Source organism: Megalops cyprinoides, chromosome 13 (genome assembly GCF_013368585.1).
Source record: "Megalops cyprinoides isolate fMegCyp1 chromosome 13, fMegCyp1.pri, whole genome shotgun sequence".
In the NCBI taxonomy this organism is placed as follows: Eukaryota; Metazoa; Chordata; class Actinopteri; order Elopiformes; family Megalopidae; genus Megalops; species Megalops cyprinoides.
Window position 1 is genome coordinate 4,744,220 of NC_050595.1, and position 20,971 is coordinate 4,765,190.

The 20,971-nt window shown below is 45.9% G+C and overlaps 1 protein-coding gene across 4 annotated transcripts in view; it reads right to left on the reverse strand.

Annotated features, from left to right (window-relative positions):
- The window catches only part of LOC118788350 (protein CBFA2T3-like), a 49,390-nt gene extending 30,667 nt beyond the window's left edge, over positions 1 to 18,723 (reverse strand). For 3 of the 4 annotated variants that reach the window (XM_036544314.1, XM_036544312.1, XM_036544311.1), the window contains exon 1: positions 18,543 to 18,723. In XM_036544314.1, coding sequence (XP_036400207.1) covers positions 18,543 to 18,645 — 103 coding nt within the window. In that variant the 5' untranslated portion in view covers positions 18,646 to 18,723. Of the gene's footprint in view, positions 1 to 8,960; positions 9,220 to 18,542 lie in introns of those variants that run through there. The other variant, XM_036544315.1, reaches the window with a different exon arrangement.
- Between the last annotated feature and the right edge of the window lie 2,248 nt (positions 18,724 to 20,971).

The window sequence follows — 20,971 nt, forward strand, 5'->3', positions numbered from 1 at the left end:
CCCCCCTTTCCTGTTTCTCCTGCTCTCTCTCTCCCTCTCTCTCCCTCTCTCTGTTTCTCCTGCTCTCTCTCCCTCTCTCTCTCTCTCTGAAGCTGTAGGAGGTGTGGGAGTGTTTGGGTGAGGAGGTGTATCCAGGAAACGGCGGCGCGGCCTCGCTTCCTGCGACAGGTGTGCGTCGGGGTCTGACAGCAGATGTCTCCGCGCCGTTCGCTCCCTTGCCAGGGTCAGGCCAGCTGCAGCACCAGCTCTAGCGCTCCGCTTATTTGCTCTGTCCCTTACATAACCCCGCCCGCCCGGCCTGCACTTTACGGTGCACAAAAGCACCGTGTGTCACTCGCTCCAACCTGCCCTCTGCTACCGGCTGAACTCTGCCCAGCCACCTTCACCTTGCGGAGACCACATCCGGCCCTGTGGCAGAGAAAAGAGCGGGGGAAAAAACTCCAGAGCACTATATGGAACAAAGAAATGAGGGATACGGAGCCGATAACCAACCTTGAAATGAGGCACTCAATGAGTCAAAGCTGTGTGACAGGGGGAAAAAGGTACACATCTTTGTGATGGAGCTGAGCGAGCTCCTCCATCACGCACTGCGCATTATCGTTTCTGTTACGTTTGAACACTGAACACTGTGGCCCTGAACACTGTGGCCCTTTTGTAAATAAAGCTCATCATCTTTGGAAGCCTTTTGTTTGACAGACTGTTCCTCTCTGACATCTACAAAACAATTCCTCAGACAGTTTCCAGGCTTTCCCCAGAAACTCAATATTCTCATTAGCCAAAGCCTGGATTTAACTCTACCACTCTGTCTTTTGTCATACTAAGGACTGTAATTGAGTGTTTCTTTACTTTACATTCTTCACTTGCACATTTCATGCTCATATCAGAGACACCCAAACCCATTATGCCACCTAAGCTGCAAACAGAGGTGACGTCAATTTGTCAGCCAAAGTCAAGGAGGAGCAGCAACACGATAAGTGTTGAACGCAGGCTTTGGTCTGTTGATGGCCATACAACCGAAAGGTCAGCGGGGAAATTCGCAGACACATCCTGCCTCTGAACCCGACTGGCCATGCACGTCCCCACAAGCTGTTTTTCCATACGTGTTTCATTAAAGCCGGTCAGGGGGTCGGGCGTCCGTCATACGACTGTTTAATCTGCTCGCTCCATTGTTCCCCTTCTGTTTGCTGTCCCATGCCAGATGATTCTCCTACGGCTACACGGCATTCTCTTAGGGCTACGTGGCTGCGCATCTGATCTTTGAAACGTCGCCTCTCCATTAACACAGCTGGGGGAGTCACGTGACCGCTGCCCCCCCCCACCGACAGTGTTCCCCCCGTCTCCTCTCCTCGTCTCTGTGGGGTGAGCGATGGGGGTCATATGACAAGTTAAACAGAAGCCTGACAGGTTCCCAATCCAGAGTCCTCGTTCAGCTCCCAGCCAGCAACAGTAGCTAATGAAATAAATAACACAAACGCCTCTGGGATTTCAAAACGACGGCTGGAAGCCACTACCAACACCACCACTATTTTCTTTTCAAAAAAAAAAAAGAAAGGCACAGGGGGTGCAGCCATATTGATGGACCTATGACTGGCAAAGTAATTGCATTTAATGATAGGCTAATTAAAATGACCCTGTGCTATTAATGCAGTAGGGTTTTTTTTTTAATATAGCCCAACGGTAAAGAAAGTATAGAACAATGGGAAAGGTGTAGAAACACAAGGTTTCTTAAGCTCTCTTGGAGGTTAATTCATGGCTTGCCTTTTTTAAATCTTCTCAAGGGGCATCAGCTGAAGGGGACATAATCCTTCCATAGGTGGATTTCCATATGTCTGGTATTTAAACCAGATGCTGAAACTGCCACCATTGTAAACGCAGACGGCAAGCACATTTTAGTTGGTTTTTATACCGGGTTTGCTCTCATGCCCTCAAAATCCAAAACAACCGTTACAGGTATTGGCTTTGCCGTTTTCTTTTTTTTTTAATGCTGGTGTTTTCAGTGTTTGGTAGGAATACCGGAGATAGAGAAAAGCTGCCGTGGCTAAAGGATTGAATCTGGCTGTTAATGTCTGTGCTGTGTTCTGTGCGAGTAAACTCTCTCTTCCCCTGCTGGTCCTCTGGGCTCCTTGGCGTTGCTCCCCCTTGTAAATGTCCAACTTGTCAGGCTCTTTCACTCCCCCCCGTTTTCCCTCTCTCCCCTCGTCTGCGCTTGATAAATACAACCGAGCGGTTATGTTTTACACAAATTGACACGTCTATGAAATACAACTCTGTATCTTACTTTCTTTTTTTTTTTTTTTTGCTGCGGACACTGGAATCTAAACCTCTCCGAAGGAATTCTATGCAGACGTTCTTAACGGAATGAATGCCTTCCTGAAAGCACCTTTTTATTAGCAGCGAGATACTGGCACCAATACAATCTCTCCTTATTTCATTTATTTTGTATGACAGTTTGTATCCGAAATAAATATACTCTTCCTGAAGTTGCAGTTTAAGAACTTATCAGCGGAGAGGGTGAAGCAGGCCTACACCATAGATTAAGGTCTATATAACAGAGTGAATAACACTGCCGGGCTTAAAGCCGTTTTAATGGCGAAACAGTCCATCGTAGCGCTTCTGTTTCTGGGAGATAACGGCTTTTAATTTCGCAAATAAGTGGCAAGACCGTGCTCTCATTCAGCCTGGCAATCTTTGACTCTGCCCAGAGCCTCATGGATGCCTTTAAACTCATTGTGACTCGTGACGGTTAATAACTTTAGCTTCATCTCACAAAGTCAGTGTCCCTGGCTTTGATAACCGGCTGGCTGGGGACCGCAAAAACTGAGGAGGGCCCACTTCCACTGGCGGCGAGGCGGAGACATGAGGAAATTCGTTATTTCAGTCTGTGAAGCGGCGATACCGACTTCGCTGGCATGTGTGATTAAACGCGACGCTAGCAGGGATTATTCCAGCCCCCTTCCTGTGTCTGATCTTAGGATCCAGGGAAGTTTAGGAGACTCCTGTCATCACAAAACACGCTACTGTAATTTTTTTTTTTTTTTTTTGTTAATTAGAGTCTAAAGCACTGATATAACATTCCTGTTGAGTGTTTGCAATGTCACGTCAATGACAACACTGAGTGATTGGAAAAACAAATATCTTTTTTAGACTTCTTTTTTTCTCTCCCGGCATGCAGAATTCAAATAGAAGTTTTTTTTTGCCTCTTTTGCTTGCAGTTGTGTACGATGTCATAGTTTTCAAACCACAGAAAGGTACGGTTGTGCTTCTGCTGATTCATGCCTTGTCACGCTAAAGCTCTTCGAAAACATTCACATTAACTAGCTGAACAGTAACTGGAACATTTTTCTGCAGCAGCAATTGCATGTACATGTACCTGTGAAGACTCAGCATCATTTGGCAGGATTTACATATTGTGGTAAGCTAATAAATATTTGCTATAGTGAGATGCCAGTGCAAATAGCCACATGAGCACAAACTGTGTGAATAACTACAAAGTTGCGTGTCTGTGTGTGTGTGTGTTCAGAAGAGTGTGAGAAACGGAGGGGAAGTAAAGCTGAGTTTTGCATGTGTTTTTGAGGGTGAGAGGGAAAGTGTGTGTGTGGTGTATGTGTGTGTGTGTGTGTGTGTGTGTTCATAAGAGTGTGAGAAAGTGAGGGGAAGTAGAGATGAGTGTGAGCATGTGTTATGTGAGCATGTGAGAGGGAAAGTGTGTGTGTGCGTGTGTGTCTGTGTGTGTGGTTTTGGGCCAAGTTAACTCCCAGCTCCCATACTGTAGTCTCCATGTGTTTCTCATTTGGCCAGATGTTTGGAAGCTGGCCGGCTTCTCCGTGCTCTGGCATTCCTGTTCTCCCCCGAGAGCCGACCATGTCACAGTAATGTCGAACACATGTGAGGGAAACTCTAGCTCGCCGTCCGCTTTAAATGGTGGAACCTCTCCCAGTTGTTCACGGGGATAAACAGGACGAAACCATCCGGACCGACCATGCGCTGACCACTCATTCACGCTTAAACCCCCTGGTTTTCGGTTGCTGGCACCCTTTTTATGAAGCTTGAGTTCCCATGCCCAGACCCCCCACCCCCCCCCTTGGCAGAGTTCTCCAGCTACGGCGCATCTGTCCAGCCCTCCACATGTTCCTGAGTGTCTGCGCAGACTTCAGATTGAATTAAAACTCACAAGCAGCACAACCAGCCCAACTCTCATAGATGTGAGGGCGTCTCCTATTCCTGCGGACATAACCGTCAGCGTGTTATTGTCTGGGCAGCTCTCGTCTGTCTCTTACGCGCCATCTCTCACTCTCTCTCTCTCTCTCTCTCCCCCTTCTCTCTTACACACACACACACACACACACACCGCACTATCCAGTTTCCTAAGATGATAGATTTTGTCTCCACTGGTGGAGCTAGCCTTTCCAGCCCGGTTTTCCAGTCCCTCCCACATAAACCAAAAGGACTTTAACTCTCATTCAGCCTCTCTGAAAAGTCTTTTTCTCTGCCTGTAATTAATATCAACGCTCCAGAATTTATCCGTCCCCCCCCGACTGCTTTCTTTGGCTGCTAATGTTGAAATCAGTGCGGTCAGACTCCTGGAGCTCTTATTACGATGCAGACGAATAAATAAAAACAGCGTGCATCTCCCAGGCCCCGGCGCAGTGAAGACCGGGCAGTCTCGGCCCAGAGAGGCTGAGGCGGAGATTCGCCTGTGTGATTGCACAATGGCATTAGTGTTTTAGGAATGGAATTAGGTTGGCTGGGTTGATCAGCCCGGCTGCTCACGGGCTTGGATTCCTGGATGGTAAAATGCTTCTAAAGACTCGCGTTGAGGATGCAGTGAGCTTTCCCTGCTGCCTGGTTATTGTCATCCCCCCCCCAACCAAAAAAAAAAAAAAACAAAAAACCCTTTACTGTGCCCTGCATTATTACATTACATTATTTCTTTGCTTCAGAGACACCCTTATCTAGAGCAAATGACATAGCTGACATACCACCCATTTGTACAGCTGCATGTTTGCTGAAGACATCCTGGCTAAGTACCTTGTTTAAGGGTGTAACAGCAGTTTCGCCCCCTTGGAGTCAAACTGGCAACCTCTGGGTTACAACGCCTGCTTGTTACCCCTGTGCCATCCTACGACAAGTGGAACACTGCTGTCTCACCACAATCTCACCGCCGTCTCACCACCCTCTCCTTCTCCTTCTCTCCCACCTCCAACATTCATTTTCGCTCGCTCCAGGCTCCTGAATCAGCCCGGCTGCTCCAGCCGAGGCGAGTCAAAGTTTCAGAGCTGTCGGGGGTAAAGCAGGATCACACCAGTGTATCGACAAGCAATCTGAGAACAGCCGGTCTCTCAACAACAGGCAAAAACAACACTGAGGCAGAAACGAGACTGCAGCTCTCCTGATCCCAGATCAGCACAGCACAGGTCAATTTTAACCACAGTCTGTGCTCTACAGTGGCAGCGATGAGAACCATAATGACCGTGGAGGCGAAATATGTAAAACACGGACCTAACTGCGAAGGCTGTAATCACAAGGCACCATAAAATAATACAGGTTTAAAGGGACTGCGAGTTTAAAAGCACACAGGTGACGCCGTGCTGGGAACTACTTGACCCTCAGGCTAACAGGCCAACCCCTAGCACTCGTGTACAGCTTGTTCCGGCGCACACCCCTCCCTGCCTCCATCAGCACCACCACCACCACCACCACTACCATCTGCTCCATGTATTAATTAGGAGGCAGCAAACTTCATCTGCACCGCAAGCACTCGGATTACAATAATTACATCCCCCACGCTCCGGCTCCTCCGCTCCTGCTGCAGGTGGTACCGCTGAGGTGAGAGGAGCCTAGCAGCGGCCGTCACACACGCTAACCCCTTGTCACACACGCTAACGCTGCATCCCACTGTTACATTACACTGTGTCACCCTCCACGGACACTCTGTTGTTCACTCTGTCCTGACTACTGTAGCACTTTCTGCAGACACACTTTGCCCCATTGCCTTCCAAAGGCCCTCTGTTTGTTATTTTAAGTCATACCAGCAGCTGAACACAATAATATTAATAGTACAAATGAAATGACGCAGCACATGTGGTTTTATTTGATACGCATACAAATTATGGTTCTAAAATGTCACACTTCGCACACCTTTATCCTCCAGCTGTAATGGATTGTTCCTCTATACTGCCCCTGCAGCTCCCACTCACTACTATTTACTGTACACATAAAGTCACATGACTGCTGACACACTGCTATAAATTTTGTCAGCTTTATCACCTCGAATAAAGTACAGTTGATTTGACTGGGTGTGTTCGCAAAAACTTTGAACGCCTACAGTCTCCGTCTTCTTTTTTTCATTTAGAAAAAGAGAGGGCACAGCACCGGCCTGTACTCTTCTCTCTCCTTGGCCAACGTTTTCCTGGTGTTCTCGAAACGTTGTTGACACTTTTACAGCAACGTTGCGGGAACGTTCTGCATTGGCCGTGTCCCCCCTCAGGGTGGTTTCTCTGGTGGAACGGTTGCCAGCAGTGAGAGAGGCTCCTGCTTCTTCACAGCAATATCCTCCCACTGGCATCTGGCTTTGGCACGGAGCTGCTCTCTTTAAAAGACGCAGTATCTTTCGTCTAGGATGTTAAACAGCGGACATCTATGCAAGTCTGGTGAGCAGAGGTATGAAGACAAATCGAATAAACACTCCCGTCGGATAATGAATGGGCTTCTTTTAAGAGGGAGAGCTTAATGATGAATTGGGGACATCTTGCCTGTAATAGCGGCAGACACCGGCGGTGAGGTGCTGCGCTGCCGAATGACTGTACCACAGCCTCACCTTTGGACCTCCCATCCACCGCACTGTCCATTATCTCCTGCTCAATAATTCAGCTGATCTTTACCAGGGCCAATTTAATTACTAATTCATGTCCTGCAGGGGGTGGGGGGTGGGGGGGACACTCTGTATGTTTTATTACTGCAACTGAAAAAAAAAAAAAATCTATGGCTAAGACGTTTCAAGTGGTGTTGGGCCACAAGCATGCCCACCCCCCACCTCCCCCCCTTTTTTAAAATTTATATATTAAAGGGCTGGTGTTGTTGATGGTCTGGCAGCAGGATCTTGTGCGTTTTGAATTCCTTGGCTCTAACGCCCCAGAACAGAGGCGTACTCACTCATTGCCTTGACTGGCTGTGTACTGACGATTCTGGCCGCCAGACTGAGAGAGTTAGGCCTATGCAGATCCGTTTTGCCGCATTTAAGACGCTGGTAACTCCCAATCCTCAAACTTCTGAAAACGCTGTACAGCAGTTGTACAGTGACGGTTATTATTGGATCTTATTGGATCAGATTCTGGTGGGTTTTTTTTATTATCTTTCATCTTTCAACTTTATTTCACACTTACAAAACTTGAAGAAACATTTGACACACCTTTCTGCATATAATGTAAATTACAAGACAACAACTGTTTTGCAGCAGGCCTTGGCATGAACCAGCCTGCAGTGAGATGCCTTTGACATGGGTTGTTCTTGTCCTTAAGGTTCCCACTTCAGACCTTGGTAGGTGAGCTAGCATGAAGCTGACACTCTGGAGTCCCCACAAGTGATCTAAACATTTAGCTCCCCACTCACGAAATTCCCTCAACCTGTAATCCACCCATTGAGACATCTATATCTATAAGTTCAATGCTGATAGCAAACGTCCATTGATCGACATGACAGGGATACGAATGAGAGTTTATCAGCCCGGGCTCAGAAAACCGCCATAGAAGAGACCACCCTACTCAAAGCAGTATGACATCCCAAGCAAAAACAGCATTTTTTTCTGCGTGAAAAACGTCCTGTAATCTGCCAGGTCCCGACGAACTGAGTGCATTACTTTGGCTATTGTAATACACACAATGTATGACCCACACCCTTTTACATCCACGGCGAACGGCGCTCAAATGCAAGATCCAATGGCGTGCTACACAAAACAAAAAGTAAACACGAATCTGATCGTTTTAATCAATATGGTCATAAAATATAGGGAATTTTTAAATTAAAATGTTAGTAGGCCTAATCATTTCACAAATTAAAGCATGTATTCAGTGATACAGTGATGTAGCCTAATTAAAATAAACTATAATTGCCAATGCCATCGTCTCCGTCTGTTGAGTTACAATCGCGACATATTGGGTTGAAATAAATTCACGCACAATCAGAAAATCACCGTCAAGGATTATCACGACAGGTGCGACACGCTCTCAGCAACATCACAAATTCAACAACGGGTTTAATTAATATACAACAACGAACAGCTGTGAACAGGCAACAACACACAAAACGACTCGCAAAGGCGGGATTCTAAACATTTAAACTATGCCATAAGGAAGACGCAAATATGAATTCTGTACGAGCGCGCTTAAAAAGAGCTGACAGGGCAGAAAACTTGACAGCGCGGAGGAGTGGCTGAACGGTGTGCGCGACAAAGACACGCCAGGACCAGAGATGCACACAAACAATGGCTGTCTAGGAATGACCAATTGTTGTTTATTATTTAGTCTTTTAGGAGGAGCTCCTGAAATATGACTGCAATTATGTCCGAATTTGTATGGATTAACGAGAGTACACAAGCTACACACAAAATTATTTGGCATCATTTCTGTCCTGACAGACAATTCAAAAAATTCAGTCGAAAATAACCCCAATACCAAAATTATAGTCGTACATAAATTATGCATTTCAGGATTCACCATTTCATTCACGATTTCAGAGCATTAGTGTTTTGCGGTTGTATGAATGGAATTGCAATTACATTATGCGCCAGAACAAATATAACAGAAATCTGAGAACTGAGAAGTACTGTTCACTTTGTTTCATATAAGCGTACCCTTTTCTATACCCTTTGCTCATCTTACAAACACACACACACACACACACACACACAAATGTGAGCGGTAAGTGACTACATAATAACATAACGGTAAAATTAGGACACTTACTTTGTGAAGGTCGAGGTCAAGCTGAGGTAATTGCAGCAACAATAATCCACATAAAACAACAAAAGTGATTAAAACACCCAAATCCTAAATATTTGGAGAAGGAAAAAGAATAAAGCCTCAAGAATTGTTGAACACCATGCAAAGGTGTTAGTTCTACTCTTTGTCGTTGAAAAAAGAAAAAAAATCCGTTTTCTGTTCGAAACCGCTCGTTAAAACAAAGAAAATATTCGACTCCTTTGGGTTTAAAGCGGTGTTGACTTTACAGTGAAATAAATTATGAGGTAATTCACTTCCCAGCTAAACATCGGGGGGATATTTCGTCTTGGAAAGCGATAACTTTGAGATCGGGGGTCCGTTAAAATAAATCAGTCTTTGGTTTGCCTTTCCTTTCGATTTTTTTTAAATGACAGCTTATTAAGTTCGTTGAAAAGAATCAACACATTTTCTTTTAGTGTCGTTTCCTTTTTGTCTTCCTCTAAATTTGACCTTTTCCTTTGTGCCTCATTTTCTGTTTACTCTTCTGCTGCCCCAGAAGACTCCGGAAAACGATGGATACGGTGAGCACGCAGTTTTGGACAGTAAAAATGAATATAATTTTTAAAAATTAAGCACGTTTAACTGGGAATCACAACAACAAAGTCACTTTAAAACGCAAAGTTTATACCTTTTCTTTGCATTATCAGAGAATCCGAAGATAGAATCCCAGATCGGTGGTCGTGGTACTTCTTCCAACGTACAAAGATGCAATTAATTTTGGCATGGATCCTCCGCTGATCCCAGTTCAGCACCTCAACATTTAAAAGGCGTGAATAAACAAACAAACAAAAAACTGTCCAAAATCGGCAGAATCAGCCGTTATACATCCACAGAAATCTGGTTCCTGTCAAAGGATCAACTGGGGAAGAGATGAATAAATTCTTCGGTCACTTCAGTGAGGGACTACACGTCGGGGGTTGTTTCTCCGTTCCGATCGTCTGTTCAGGCTACAGCGACTGCTCATTCAACAGCCGAGTATGGATGGAAGTACACGATTCCAGCCAACAAACGGCGTTTAAAAAAAGCACGTTTGCGGTTACCTCGAGTGGTCGCACTTGCGTTTTGTCTCGTTTGTCCTCATCTCTCTCTTTTTTTGGTTATTCTGAAAAAGCCGAGTGTGCTGCGAACGTGGGTCTCTCTCCTCTATCCGCTCCGCAGCCGTCTGTCTGCGTTTAAAGCACCATCTGGAGCGGAGATGCGTGTTCCAGCGCTCCTAACCTCTCTCTCTCTCTCTCTCTCTCTCTCTCTCTCTCTCTCTCTCTCTCTCTCTCTCTCTCTCTCTCTCTCTCTCTCTCTCTCTCTTTGACAACTCAGACCCACGAGTTGACAGCCTCCCTCGCTGCTCGATTCCGCTATAGCACTGGCTACACCACGGAAAATCTCCCTCTTAAAAGATTTCGTTCACTTCTTTAACAAAAACGTACCTCGCCTCGAGTGAGTTTGTATCTGACACATTTTCCTCCTGTTAGTCTCTCTCTCTCTCTCTCTCTCTCTCTCTCTCTCTCTCTCTCTCTCACACACACACACACACACATACACACACGCACACCTGTGCGCTGCCTGGTTTTTCCTTTACCCTAGTTTACAATAGCTTTTCATTATTAATTTCCAAATTATTTATTTGCATTCATGTTTACTATTCTGTGTAAGACATAATGGCACAATGGATAGTGATAACAATAACGATAATAATAACTGTCCCAATTTCACAATCATAATGATGTTGCATTGATTTAAGTTTTGCCAATAAAATATTTAGTAATAAAGCTGTTTATTAATTTGTTTTTTCCTGGCATAGATTTTTGACGATTTATTTATTTTTGTACTTTAGCTTTATTGTCAGCAACAAAAATATCTGAATGACCCATACGGGAAATAGGTGCACAAGTGTTGTAATGGCAATTAGCACATGCAGAGAATGCAGGTATAATTCGTCTTGGACACATGTCTCTTTTTATTGACTATGCCAACTGTAATGGAGATGCGCTTTCTCTTTACAGAGCCATTCAGTCTCTCAAATAGCAGTTTGGTTGCCAAGGTGAAAGCAATAAGCGCGCAAAGGTGCTCTTCCAGTCGGACTCATCCCAGGGATTTTGTCTCTCGTATTTCTCCCTGTCTGCCCGTGGGGGGCGCTGTTTCCTAGCATCACCGGACAGCGTCTGAGAGGCCTTGCTGGTCGTCAGTTTACACGCCGTGCTAACGCAACGTATACATCAGTCGCGTTGTAACCAGTGAGACAGCCAGATTGTTGACACTGAAATTAAAGAGTAAGGTAAGTACGCAAAGGCATAAAGAAGAAAATAATGATATGTTTTTTGTCAGGTGTGGAAATCCTTAAATATCTTCCCACAAAACATGCGACTGCAAGATAAATTCCCTTTTACGACCACGATTGCATGATTTAAATATTACAAATATTTAAGCATCGTCTTTGTTTAATAAATTTTAAGTAGTACGTTTTTTTTCCTCTCTAAGGACACGCTGTAGGACATGTATTACCATCTAAAACTCTTTTGTAGATGTCAATTACTATAAAACGATAGGAATTAATTTTCATATTCATAGTTTTTCTGTCACAAAAGATTTCAATCATATTTAACGATCATAAATTAAAAACAGATAAGATTATATTACAACGGAATCTGTTCTTTTAACAAGGTGCATATTCGAACGCTGGGAAAATCATATCAAAGCTACATTTTTTTGCTTCTTGTCAGAGAGAAGTTTTAATTTATTCCTTATCTTTTTGGAAGCGAATTAATGAGTGAAATAATTGATACCCACGATTTCTCTCACATTCCGAGGACCTTTTTATGAGTGACACTAATTTGAGGTCTATTACTTTGCCGGCTGGCATACCCCACTATTTTTGATTAAGTGTAAGACACATAGACTTGTCTCATTTGCAGAAATGACAAAGGACTTAGACAGATCCAGACCCCCAGGTAATGTAATTTTTTTTCCTCACTTTTATTATTTTATTATTTTTTCTTCCTTAATGCACTCTCTCTTTCTCTCTCTATCTCTTTCTCTCTCTCTCTCTCTCTATATATACATATATATATATATAGATGTATTTATTAGATGTATTTATAACCATGGTGTTTATTTACATCTGTAGTCAACACAGATCCAGATTCCACGTATGCCTTCATTACTTGTATATTTACTGTGGTGGACCCTGGGTAATTTTTTACATTGGACCAGGTGAGTTTTTCTGTTTTTTTTTTTTTTTTTTGTTCCTGAGATTGTTCCACCTGCCTCCCATTTGCAAATATGGAAAGAGACGATGCTGGGGACATGGCAAATAAATGCCGTCTGCAGCAAGCAGTCCTGTTCACTGTTGACAGATCTGGGTGCTTTCTAGTGCGCCTACTCCAAGGGCCGGGTTAAAGCATCTGTCTGACATGCGCTCTCAGAATTTGCTGAGAAGGGTGTTCTTATTCACCGAGGTTAATAGACTCTGTCAGACATATTTGAACGTAATGAGAGCACGGACATTCTATCCATTGACCAGGTAGCCCGCGGCATGCACGTCACATTTAAAGTTCCTGTCCCTGCCATTGTGGAAGCTGTAAGTGTTCTGATTTTGTGGGCTCCTTCTATTCCTGAAGGGCATTGGAAGCTGCTTCTGTCGAATAGAACCCCCTAGGCAAGGAAGCACAGAGAACAGAAGGATTATGGGAGAAGTGCATATCTGATGGAAATGTACAATATCTGTGATGAGAGATGTTATCAGTAAATAAATTAATTAGATATTTGGTTATGATTATGTATGAGTTTATTCATTTCCTCCTTAGAGCTAGCCACAAAAAGAGCTTCATAAATTGCTCAGGATACCCCATAAGTTAGTTATGAGAGACAGCTAAAGCCTGTAACAAATAGACTAAAATTGCCAGTGTTTCTCTCCTGGAGCTCTACACTAAAGGTCTTTATGGGGTAGCTTGCAAAGTGAAAAGAAAAAAATTCACATTGCGCTAGCCTCCAGCAAAAAATGGAATTTTTTGACCAATTTTCCTGCATTACTTTGAAGGTATTTGTCCCAGTAGCAAAGGTGTATAAATGCTTCCATTCATTCGATGTGATTGCTCAACCTAAAAAAGCAAGACACTTTGTACCTTGTATGCCTTGTGCATTGATATGTGATACCCAGAGATCTGGTCGAATTTGCTAACCATGAATTTCCAAGACAAAGTCTGTGAGTAATGGGTTAGGCAAGCTACTTGTATCCATGCAAGGATATCTGCTCTGACTTTGTGACCCTGTTATCATGATCTGGATGCTGAATGTAGAGGTTTCAGTCACAGGTATTTGTTAAGAAGAAAATGAGTATGAGTATAAATAAGAAAATGAACAATGCACTGGTGAACTTTTTAATTTTGTTTATTTGTTACTTGTGAGTAACAAATTTGCAGACCAAGTTAGTTCTATCTGATGCAAATGGTGAAGTCAGTGAGCAATTGCAGTATGTCAGTGCCTGCAATGTGAAATATTTCATCATAGATTCATAGATAGGCACACACAGGCACATCCACTGTTAGGTAGGTGCTGAGCAAAGAGGAGGTCAGTGGAAATGATACAGCGCTCACACAACAAAGCTCCAAATGGTCGGCTTTTATTGCACTGTTGAAATGAGCACATAAACACGTTTTAACCCGAGAGGTCTTTGAGACCTCTTTGTCTGTTGATTTCACAATGCAATAAAACGCAGCCTCCTGGGAACTCCCCACGGTGAGCAGAGGGGTACTGTATCATTTCCACATCTATCTGTACCCCTGTGACCGTGAGGAAATTTAAAACCATTAGGTAGCATTGAAGTCCATTCAAAGATTGTACAGTACAGGGAGAATGGAGTTTATGATGTATGTGTAATTTAGATGCTAAAAATGCTGTCCCCTTGGCTGTCTTGAGAGCACGGTCCATGGAAGGGCTGTAATTGTTGACAGGATAAAGTGAGCTAGGTTAATCATGACATGTGACGCTTCCTCTGAGAAGGACTTGGGCGCGTGTCTGAACAAACTCATAGCTCGCTGACATTTTCTGAATGGTATGGTTGTCTGACTTGTGCCTTTTTACTGAACAGTGATTTTGGCTACTTTTAAAAATTTTATGCAGCTATAAGCCTGGACCAAATGATTCAATGGTGGAATTGGTGTAGCGGTCCTTCCCAGTACTCTCAAACTCAAACTCTGACACTGAGGGGATGAGAGGAGTGTGAGGATCTGAGTGACAGGGAAGGGGGGGGGGGTGGGAACGGATTCCTGTCACCAAGAGGAGACAGTGATTGGCGGCTCTCTTTTTTCGCCCCCCCGCTGAAGCCTTCTGGGATTAGCGGTGGACGTCTTGTCAGTTTCTAAAGAGACGGCGTCTCATTCTTCCCCTAATTTGCGCTTTTTTTGTTGCGGGATTTTGCAGCCGGAGAGCCCGCGGAGCGCGATAAACAGATACACAGGACTCTGCGGCGGGAAGCCTCCGCGTTTGCACGTTGCGTAGAGATCCCTCCTTTTGTGCAAGCTGAACCCACGGGCCGGACCTCAAACTGCTGCCGCTGTCTCGCGAAAGATAACGAAACAGCCGGGGCTTTCTGAAGAGAGGGGCGACGTGTAGCGTTTGCTCAATCTGATGGTTTTGGAGAACTATCGAAGGATGTGCGGGCCATATCGGTTAATGTTGTGCAGGGCGTCAGTTATGTAAATCAAGCTTACACCATGGGCGAGAGGCAGCCCTCAACACGAGGGCCTATAGCATTTCCTCAGCTCACACATTGCAAATCCTTTCCTATTGCGCCAGTTTGCAAGCTTGTGTGTTCAAGCGAGATAAGGTTTCTGCTGGCTAAAAGAGCCACATTCCTATTGTGCTTCAGTGCTTGGATCCACATTCAGTATCAGCTATTACTGAACCTCAATTAAAAGCCGCCATGCATATTGTCATTATTTTTGTGGAACAGCTAAAAAAAACATCTTTCTAATGCAAAATGGCACACTAAAAGCCAGAATACTGTGGCAAGTGGGGAGAAATCCCTACTACACATTAGCAATGTTTAGGTTTCATTGCAAAAGCAGCCTGAAGAGGGAGAAGATGCGTGATGCTCTTGAAACTGATTCAGAGATCGTTTCAAGAGATTGTTGAAGTAGAGACCACTGTGAGGGGATGTTTGCGTTTTGATCCTCTTTTTGAATTGCACACAAAAGAAGGTTTCGTGTTGCAAACGTAAACACTGAATCGGATTATTCATTCCTGTGAGGAAACCCAGAGAGCACTTTGCTTGTAATGTAGCATGGCGCAACGGGTCATTACGCCACCTACTCTTGCCTGCGCTCAATGCCGGCTTTACAAATTGAATCCATAGACCCTCTAACATCACATTTGCACTCACCCACTAAAGTGCCCGTTCAATCCAGCTGGACCCGGAGGGCACTCTACAGAGCATATATTTCATCTACTGGAATGCAATGTTGACTTTTTTAGAATACTAATGACAAACCTCCTGAAAACAAGGAGAAAAAGCTTGTAGATAAAACTGCCTTGGCTCCTTTATGAATGGAGACCTGCGTTTTAATGGGTAGGGTTCACACAGTTGTATCCTGATGGTATCAATGGGCATGATGAAGATGTTGCACTTGATGTAGACCATTCTTTCTGAGAATGATGCTTAGAGCACAAAGTCAAAAGAGGAAGGTCACAAATGTATGTGTGTGTGTGTGTGTGTGTGTGTGTCTGTGTATATATGTGTATGAATATGTGCATATTGCAGAATATGCATTACTTGTGTATATGCTGGACTGTGTGTGTAGGTAGATGTGTGTGTGTGTGTGTGTATGTGCCTATTGCAGCATATGTATCGCTTGTGTATATGCTAGGTTGCATGCATGTAGGTCTGTGTGTGTGTGTGTGTATATTATCTGCATGTTTGTTGATAAGTGTGTTTGTGTGTGCACTCTGAAAGCTGACAGTGTCCAGGCAGTTAGCAGGACTGCAGCTGCAGATAGCACTGAGAAGGGGGATGATGAACTGTATCAAGCTCTGAGCATCTGTTTCTCAGAGAAACCACAAAAAAAGGAAGGATGGGTGCTTGCTTTCTCCTTCTCTCCCTCTCCTCCTCGCTCACTCTCTGACACACACACACACACACACATGCATTCTGCTGTAACGGCTGGTGGAGCAAAAACGGCCTTGGTGCCAACCGGCTCCTGGCAATGGAGCAGCTGGCACTCTGAACAGAGTGATATGGAGTGATACATCTTGCAAATGCTCATTCATCAAGACCCATCACACTCAAGACCCGTCACGTGGTGCACTCGACACAATGGACTCCCCAGCTGGGGACTCCTACGCTGCCCTACACCACCCTCAACGACCCTCAACCCTCACAATGATCCCGGGACATAGAATCTGGTGCCTGCTGCCATTCAAAGCACCTTGAAGAGGGGCATGAACGGATTGCAGCAATGATTTGTGAGCAAAGGATATAGAGATACTGTATATCCTAGGATATAGAGAGGGCATTTAGCTCAGGTTCACTTCCAACTTGGGACAGCTGGACCCTGGCCCTTACACCCCCCTCCCCCCCCCAACACCCCCACACCCCCAACCCTTACAGCAGTAGCTCTCACAGCTGTGTGTGCATCCTCTGACGGCCCCAACTGACAGCATGTACCAGACACATGAAAATGAAAAACAGGCCCCCTCCCCCAACCCTAATATTCTCTCTTCAACTTATATGAGAAGCAGAGGATGAGCTAATCTTTGTGAAGATGTTTACACCAAGAAGAAACTGAGAATTTTGTTTTGATTTGTTTTCTGGGCGAAACAGAAAAATTGCCACAAGCTCTCTGCCCCCCCCCCCCCCCCCCCCCCCCCCAAAAAAAAAACTATAATACACACACCCCAACACTTCCCTGAGGGCTGCTGGTTCCAGGTTCTGGGGTGGGGTAGGGGTGGGGGGGTGCATGCTGTGTCCTGTCTGTGTGGTGATAAGGGGTGGAGGGTTTTTGGTGGTGGGGGGTGGGGGGGCACAAGGAGCCAGCTCTCCAACATCTCCCTGCCTCCTGTCAGCTATCACCCGCTGCAGCTGTGCCCGACCCCTCCGACATCTGCTCCAGCACAGGAAGTCTGCTGTTTCTCATAACGCCTGGGGAAGGACAGCTTCTCAAAAAGATAACAAATGGGCGATGATGAGGAACCCCCCCTCCCCCAATCATACACACACACACACACACACACACACACACGCGCGCGCGTGCACACACACATACACACACACTCACACACACACACACACACACACACACACACACACACACACACACACACCCACACACCCTACGCTCCCTAACCAACTTCACAAGCAGGTAAACCTCCTTTACAGCTAACAGTCCTGGCTACATTGCAAATAGGCCTGAAGCTCGTAACACAGACCCAACACCCAACAACAGCGGATGGAGGAGGCCTTTACCTGCATTCACCTCTCATTTTATCAGCAAATAACAGACCATGCTTATGACTAAACCTATTTCCAGTGTGGTTATCATGGAAGTGCTCACAAAGCTCATTACTACCAAGAAAAAGGGGAGCTGGTGCAGGTAATTCACTAGGCCTGGGTATTAATGCTTAAATTAGGCAACTCTTTAAATATTTAGAGTCAATAAAGTACCGATGTAATTATTCTTTTTAAAATGTGCTTCACTCCGAGGCTCGGTTTTACCGGTGTCTGTGATTTGTGAAGGTCCACCTGACCATAGCGTTCCAGGCTGTTCCTTGAGATCACCATCAATCACTGCATATGCACGCTATGTGTTCATGGGGTAGTGCATGAACTGAGAAAACAAACACTCTGCACAGGGGCAAGAGAGAGAGGCAGAAACACCAAATCCTCCACCTTTAATCTCCTGCAAATTCCACTCTGATCCGGAACAATCCAAAAACGCAGAAGTCAGCACTTGTATTCTCCTGTCTCCTCGCATGCTGACTCTCATTGATAGGACAAAAAAAAAAAAATGGTTGAAGAGCTGACAAATTCCTGCAGGCACGACACGAGATACAGTAGGTCTGTGGGGCTCAGCTTTGCCCCTAAGTGCCACACCAAGCTGTGGTTGGACTGGATTAGCTATGCGGGGAACTGGTTAGCAGTGCTGTTAGGTTCAGAGCTGAGTAAGACTGACCCAAGGGGAGTCACTAAGGTACTGAGGCAGACATTCCACAAAATGGAAAAAACACGCTTATCATGAACTGAACCCCATTCCTCAAAAGCGGTAAGGAGCATAACACGGTATAAAAAACACATATTTTAGCCTCCCTTTACGCCTCTTTTGTTTTGTAAAAGTGTTTCAGAAAAGCGGTTTCCCACGTGCCTCAGTGCAGAGCTTGTTAGCAGCTCTCGCACTTCAGCGGTGGGAAAGTAAACGCTTGCTGTTCGGGTGTTCAGGAACACGAGAAAACAAACAGATTGAGAACCGTTACTTCCTAATCTTTCAAACCGTATGACTTGGAATGACAGACAGCAGGAAGCGCCCCTCTCCTGGGCTGAGCCAAAGCGGGGTCACTTACCCTCTGTGTTAATCCGGGGGCCCATGTCTGTGGGAGAGGGGCTTGTCGGGAACACCCTGTGTGTGGACCGCTTGTCCAGCAGTCTCCTGTGGCTGGTCAACATCACTGTTGGGATTCCCGAAGCATCCAGACCGGCCACGGAAGAGGCCCTCCCAAAATTTGACCTCCTCGGCCTTTTGAGGTGCACCTCTGTCACCACTTTTTGCATTTTGGGGATCTCAGAAAAGATCCAGACTGCCAACCCAGGAGAAGTTTCCAAACTGCCCGTTGTGATATCTCTTAATGTCCAGGTTAGATGTGTGTAGGGCAGATTCTTCTCTCAGGACAAAGCCTCAAAGAGCATGATGATGATGATGAAGATGATGAAAATGATAATGATGATGATGATGATGATGTTCCCGAACAGTCAGACCACTGCTGATCCCCTCCACTTATTCCACAGCCTTGAGTTTGTAAAGTCCCCACAGACTCAGAGATCACCCTGTTGGAAGTGGTAGTGGTTCTTGTCTTCAGTTGTGATAACTACTGCATGAGCCCAAGCTCAGCTAGGGTCTGTGCCCCAGCAGAACAACAGAAAAAAAATGAAATCTTCTTTCCTTTTTCTTCTTATCTTAATTTTCAGCGAGCCGTTCTAATTAACCTTCCTTTATGTTCCCAGTGCTGGTTCATCCACGTCCATGGAGCTTGAGGCTGTCTGCGATGCCACCAGCAATGGCGCGGACTCTCCTAATCGGCAGATCCTCCTCCCCTTGCCCTCCGGTCTTCTCACGCTCCTTCCCTCTCTCCCCTCTCGTCTCTCTCTCTCTGCCGTTCTCCCTCGCTCGCCCCTTCCATCAAACGCCTCTGCCACGCGGTTGGGTTGAGGACGCCAGGAAGGTGCCCGGGCGGTAACCGCTGAGGCAGCTCGTCCGCTGTGGGTCTGCGTTAACGGCAGTCACGGCAGAGCGAACCACACCTTTGCCTCGGCGAACTCCCCACGCGGCGAGATCGATCAAGTGAATGTGTGTGTGGGAGTGTGTGTGAGTGTGAGAGCGCGTGTTGGACTGTTTGTGCCTGTGAGAAAGAGAGCAAGCGAGAAAGAGAGAGAGAGAGAGAGAGAGAGAGAGAGAGAGAGCGAGAGAGAGACGCCTGTGTGGGCTTGTCCCTCTGTGGAAGGGGGTGGGCAGGGTGCTGCCGGGCCTTAGGGGGAAGGTAAACACTTCTGTGTGCTGGTGATAGCACACAGCCACCAGCACTCCGCCTCACCTCAGACTTCCTCTGTCAGGAACCAGCTGTGGCCGCGGGCAGCGCTGTCTCCCACTTCCCTCCGGCCACGAGGGGCGACTCCTGTCCGAGCGCTTCCTCCCAGCCCCTGCCGCCCTGGTCCTGCCCTGCCATTGGCTGGAGGGAATGGTGGGAGGGGTTCATCCTGGCCGAGGTGCGTGACACGCAGGTTACTAGAGGATCCCCCCCGCCCAAAAGAGCCCCCCCCCCTCCCCCCCGGGACCACTGTATGTGTGCGTGAACTGTCAGTGCAACCCCTGGGGGGTCAGAGATTGCAGGGCTTGCTGACCCCAGACCTCTGGTGCAAAGTGGAGGTACAACCATGGTGCTAACCATGGGGAACATGGACTTAGCAGTAAGAAAGGAGTCTGTGCTGAGGAAGTATACTGCTACATGTCGGAACATGCCCCCCTGACACACACACACACACACACACACACACGCACATACAGACAGACACACACACACACACACACACACACACACAGACTTGCTGTATCTCTCAGTGTGAAACTGCCTCACAGATGGTGGTCAGCAAAATGGATGTGAGAGTAATCTGGGGGGGGGGGCGTGTAACGCAGACGGGGCCTTTCCATTTAGGGAGAGGGTCCCCTGATAAGCCAGACATTTATAGCATCTGAGTAACAGTTTCTACAAAGACCCTTGTGGCCTCCAGGGGCCCTCTACTCCTCTGGAGAAGAGGGTCAAAAGTACTTGACCTGCTCTGAAGCAGCATTTTCCCAGACAGGCTGTCCTGCAGTCTCTATAAAAATGTGCCCAGCAGGGACGTTTCAGCACCTTAATATCCCCCTGACAGTTCTAAAGTATTTGAAAAATACAGGATTATCAACGTTCAACAACTGATTACATGAAAATGTAGCTCCCGTGAAAAGTGTGTGCCTCTGAAGAGATGACATGGTTGGCGAGTCCCACCCCAGAAATCTGCAGCAGGGGGTTACAATCCTGCTGTTAGAAAGGATCATATTTTCCAAGAATATTTAACCAATACTCCATATAAAAACAACTGTGCAAAATAATCCTGCTTTACTTAGAACACAACTCTGCACATTTCTGTGAGTTTTAAGGAAACGGGAAAAAGAAATGCAAGGTGATATTGTTGGGCTGTTTGTTCTCGTTACTTTAAAAGAAACAAACTGGAATTTGGG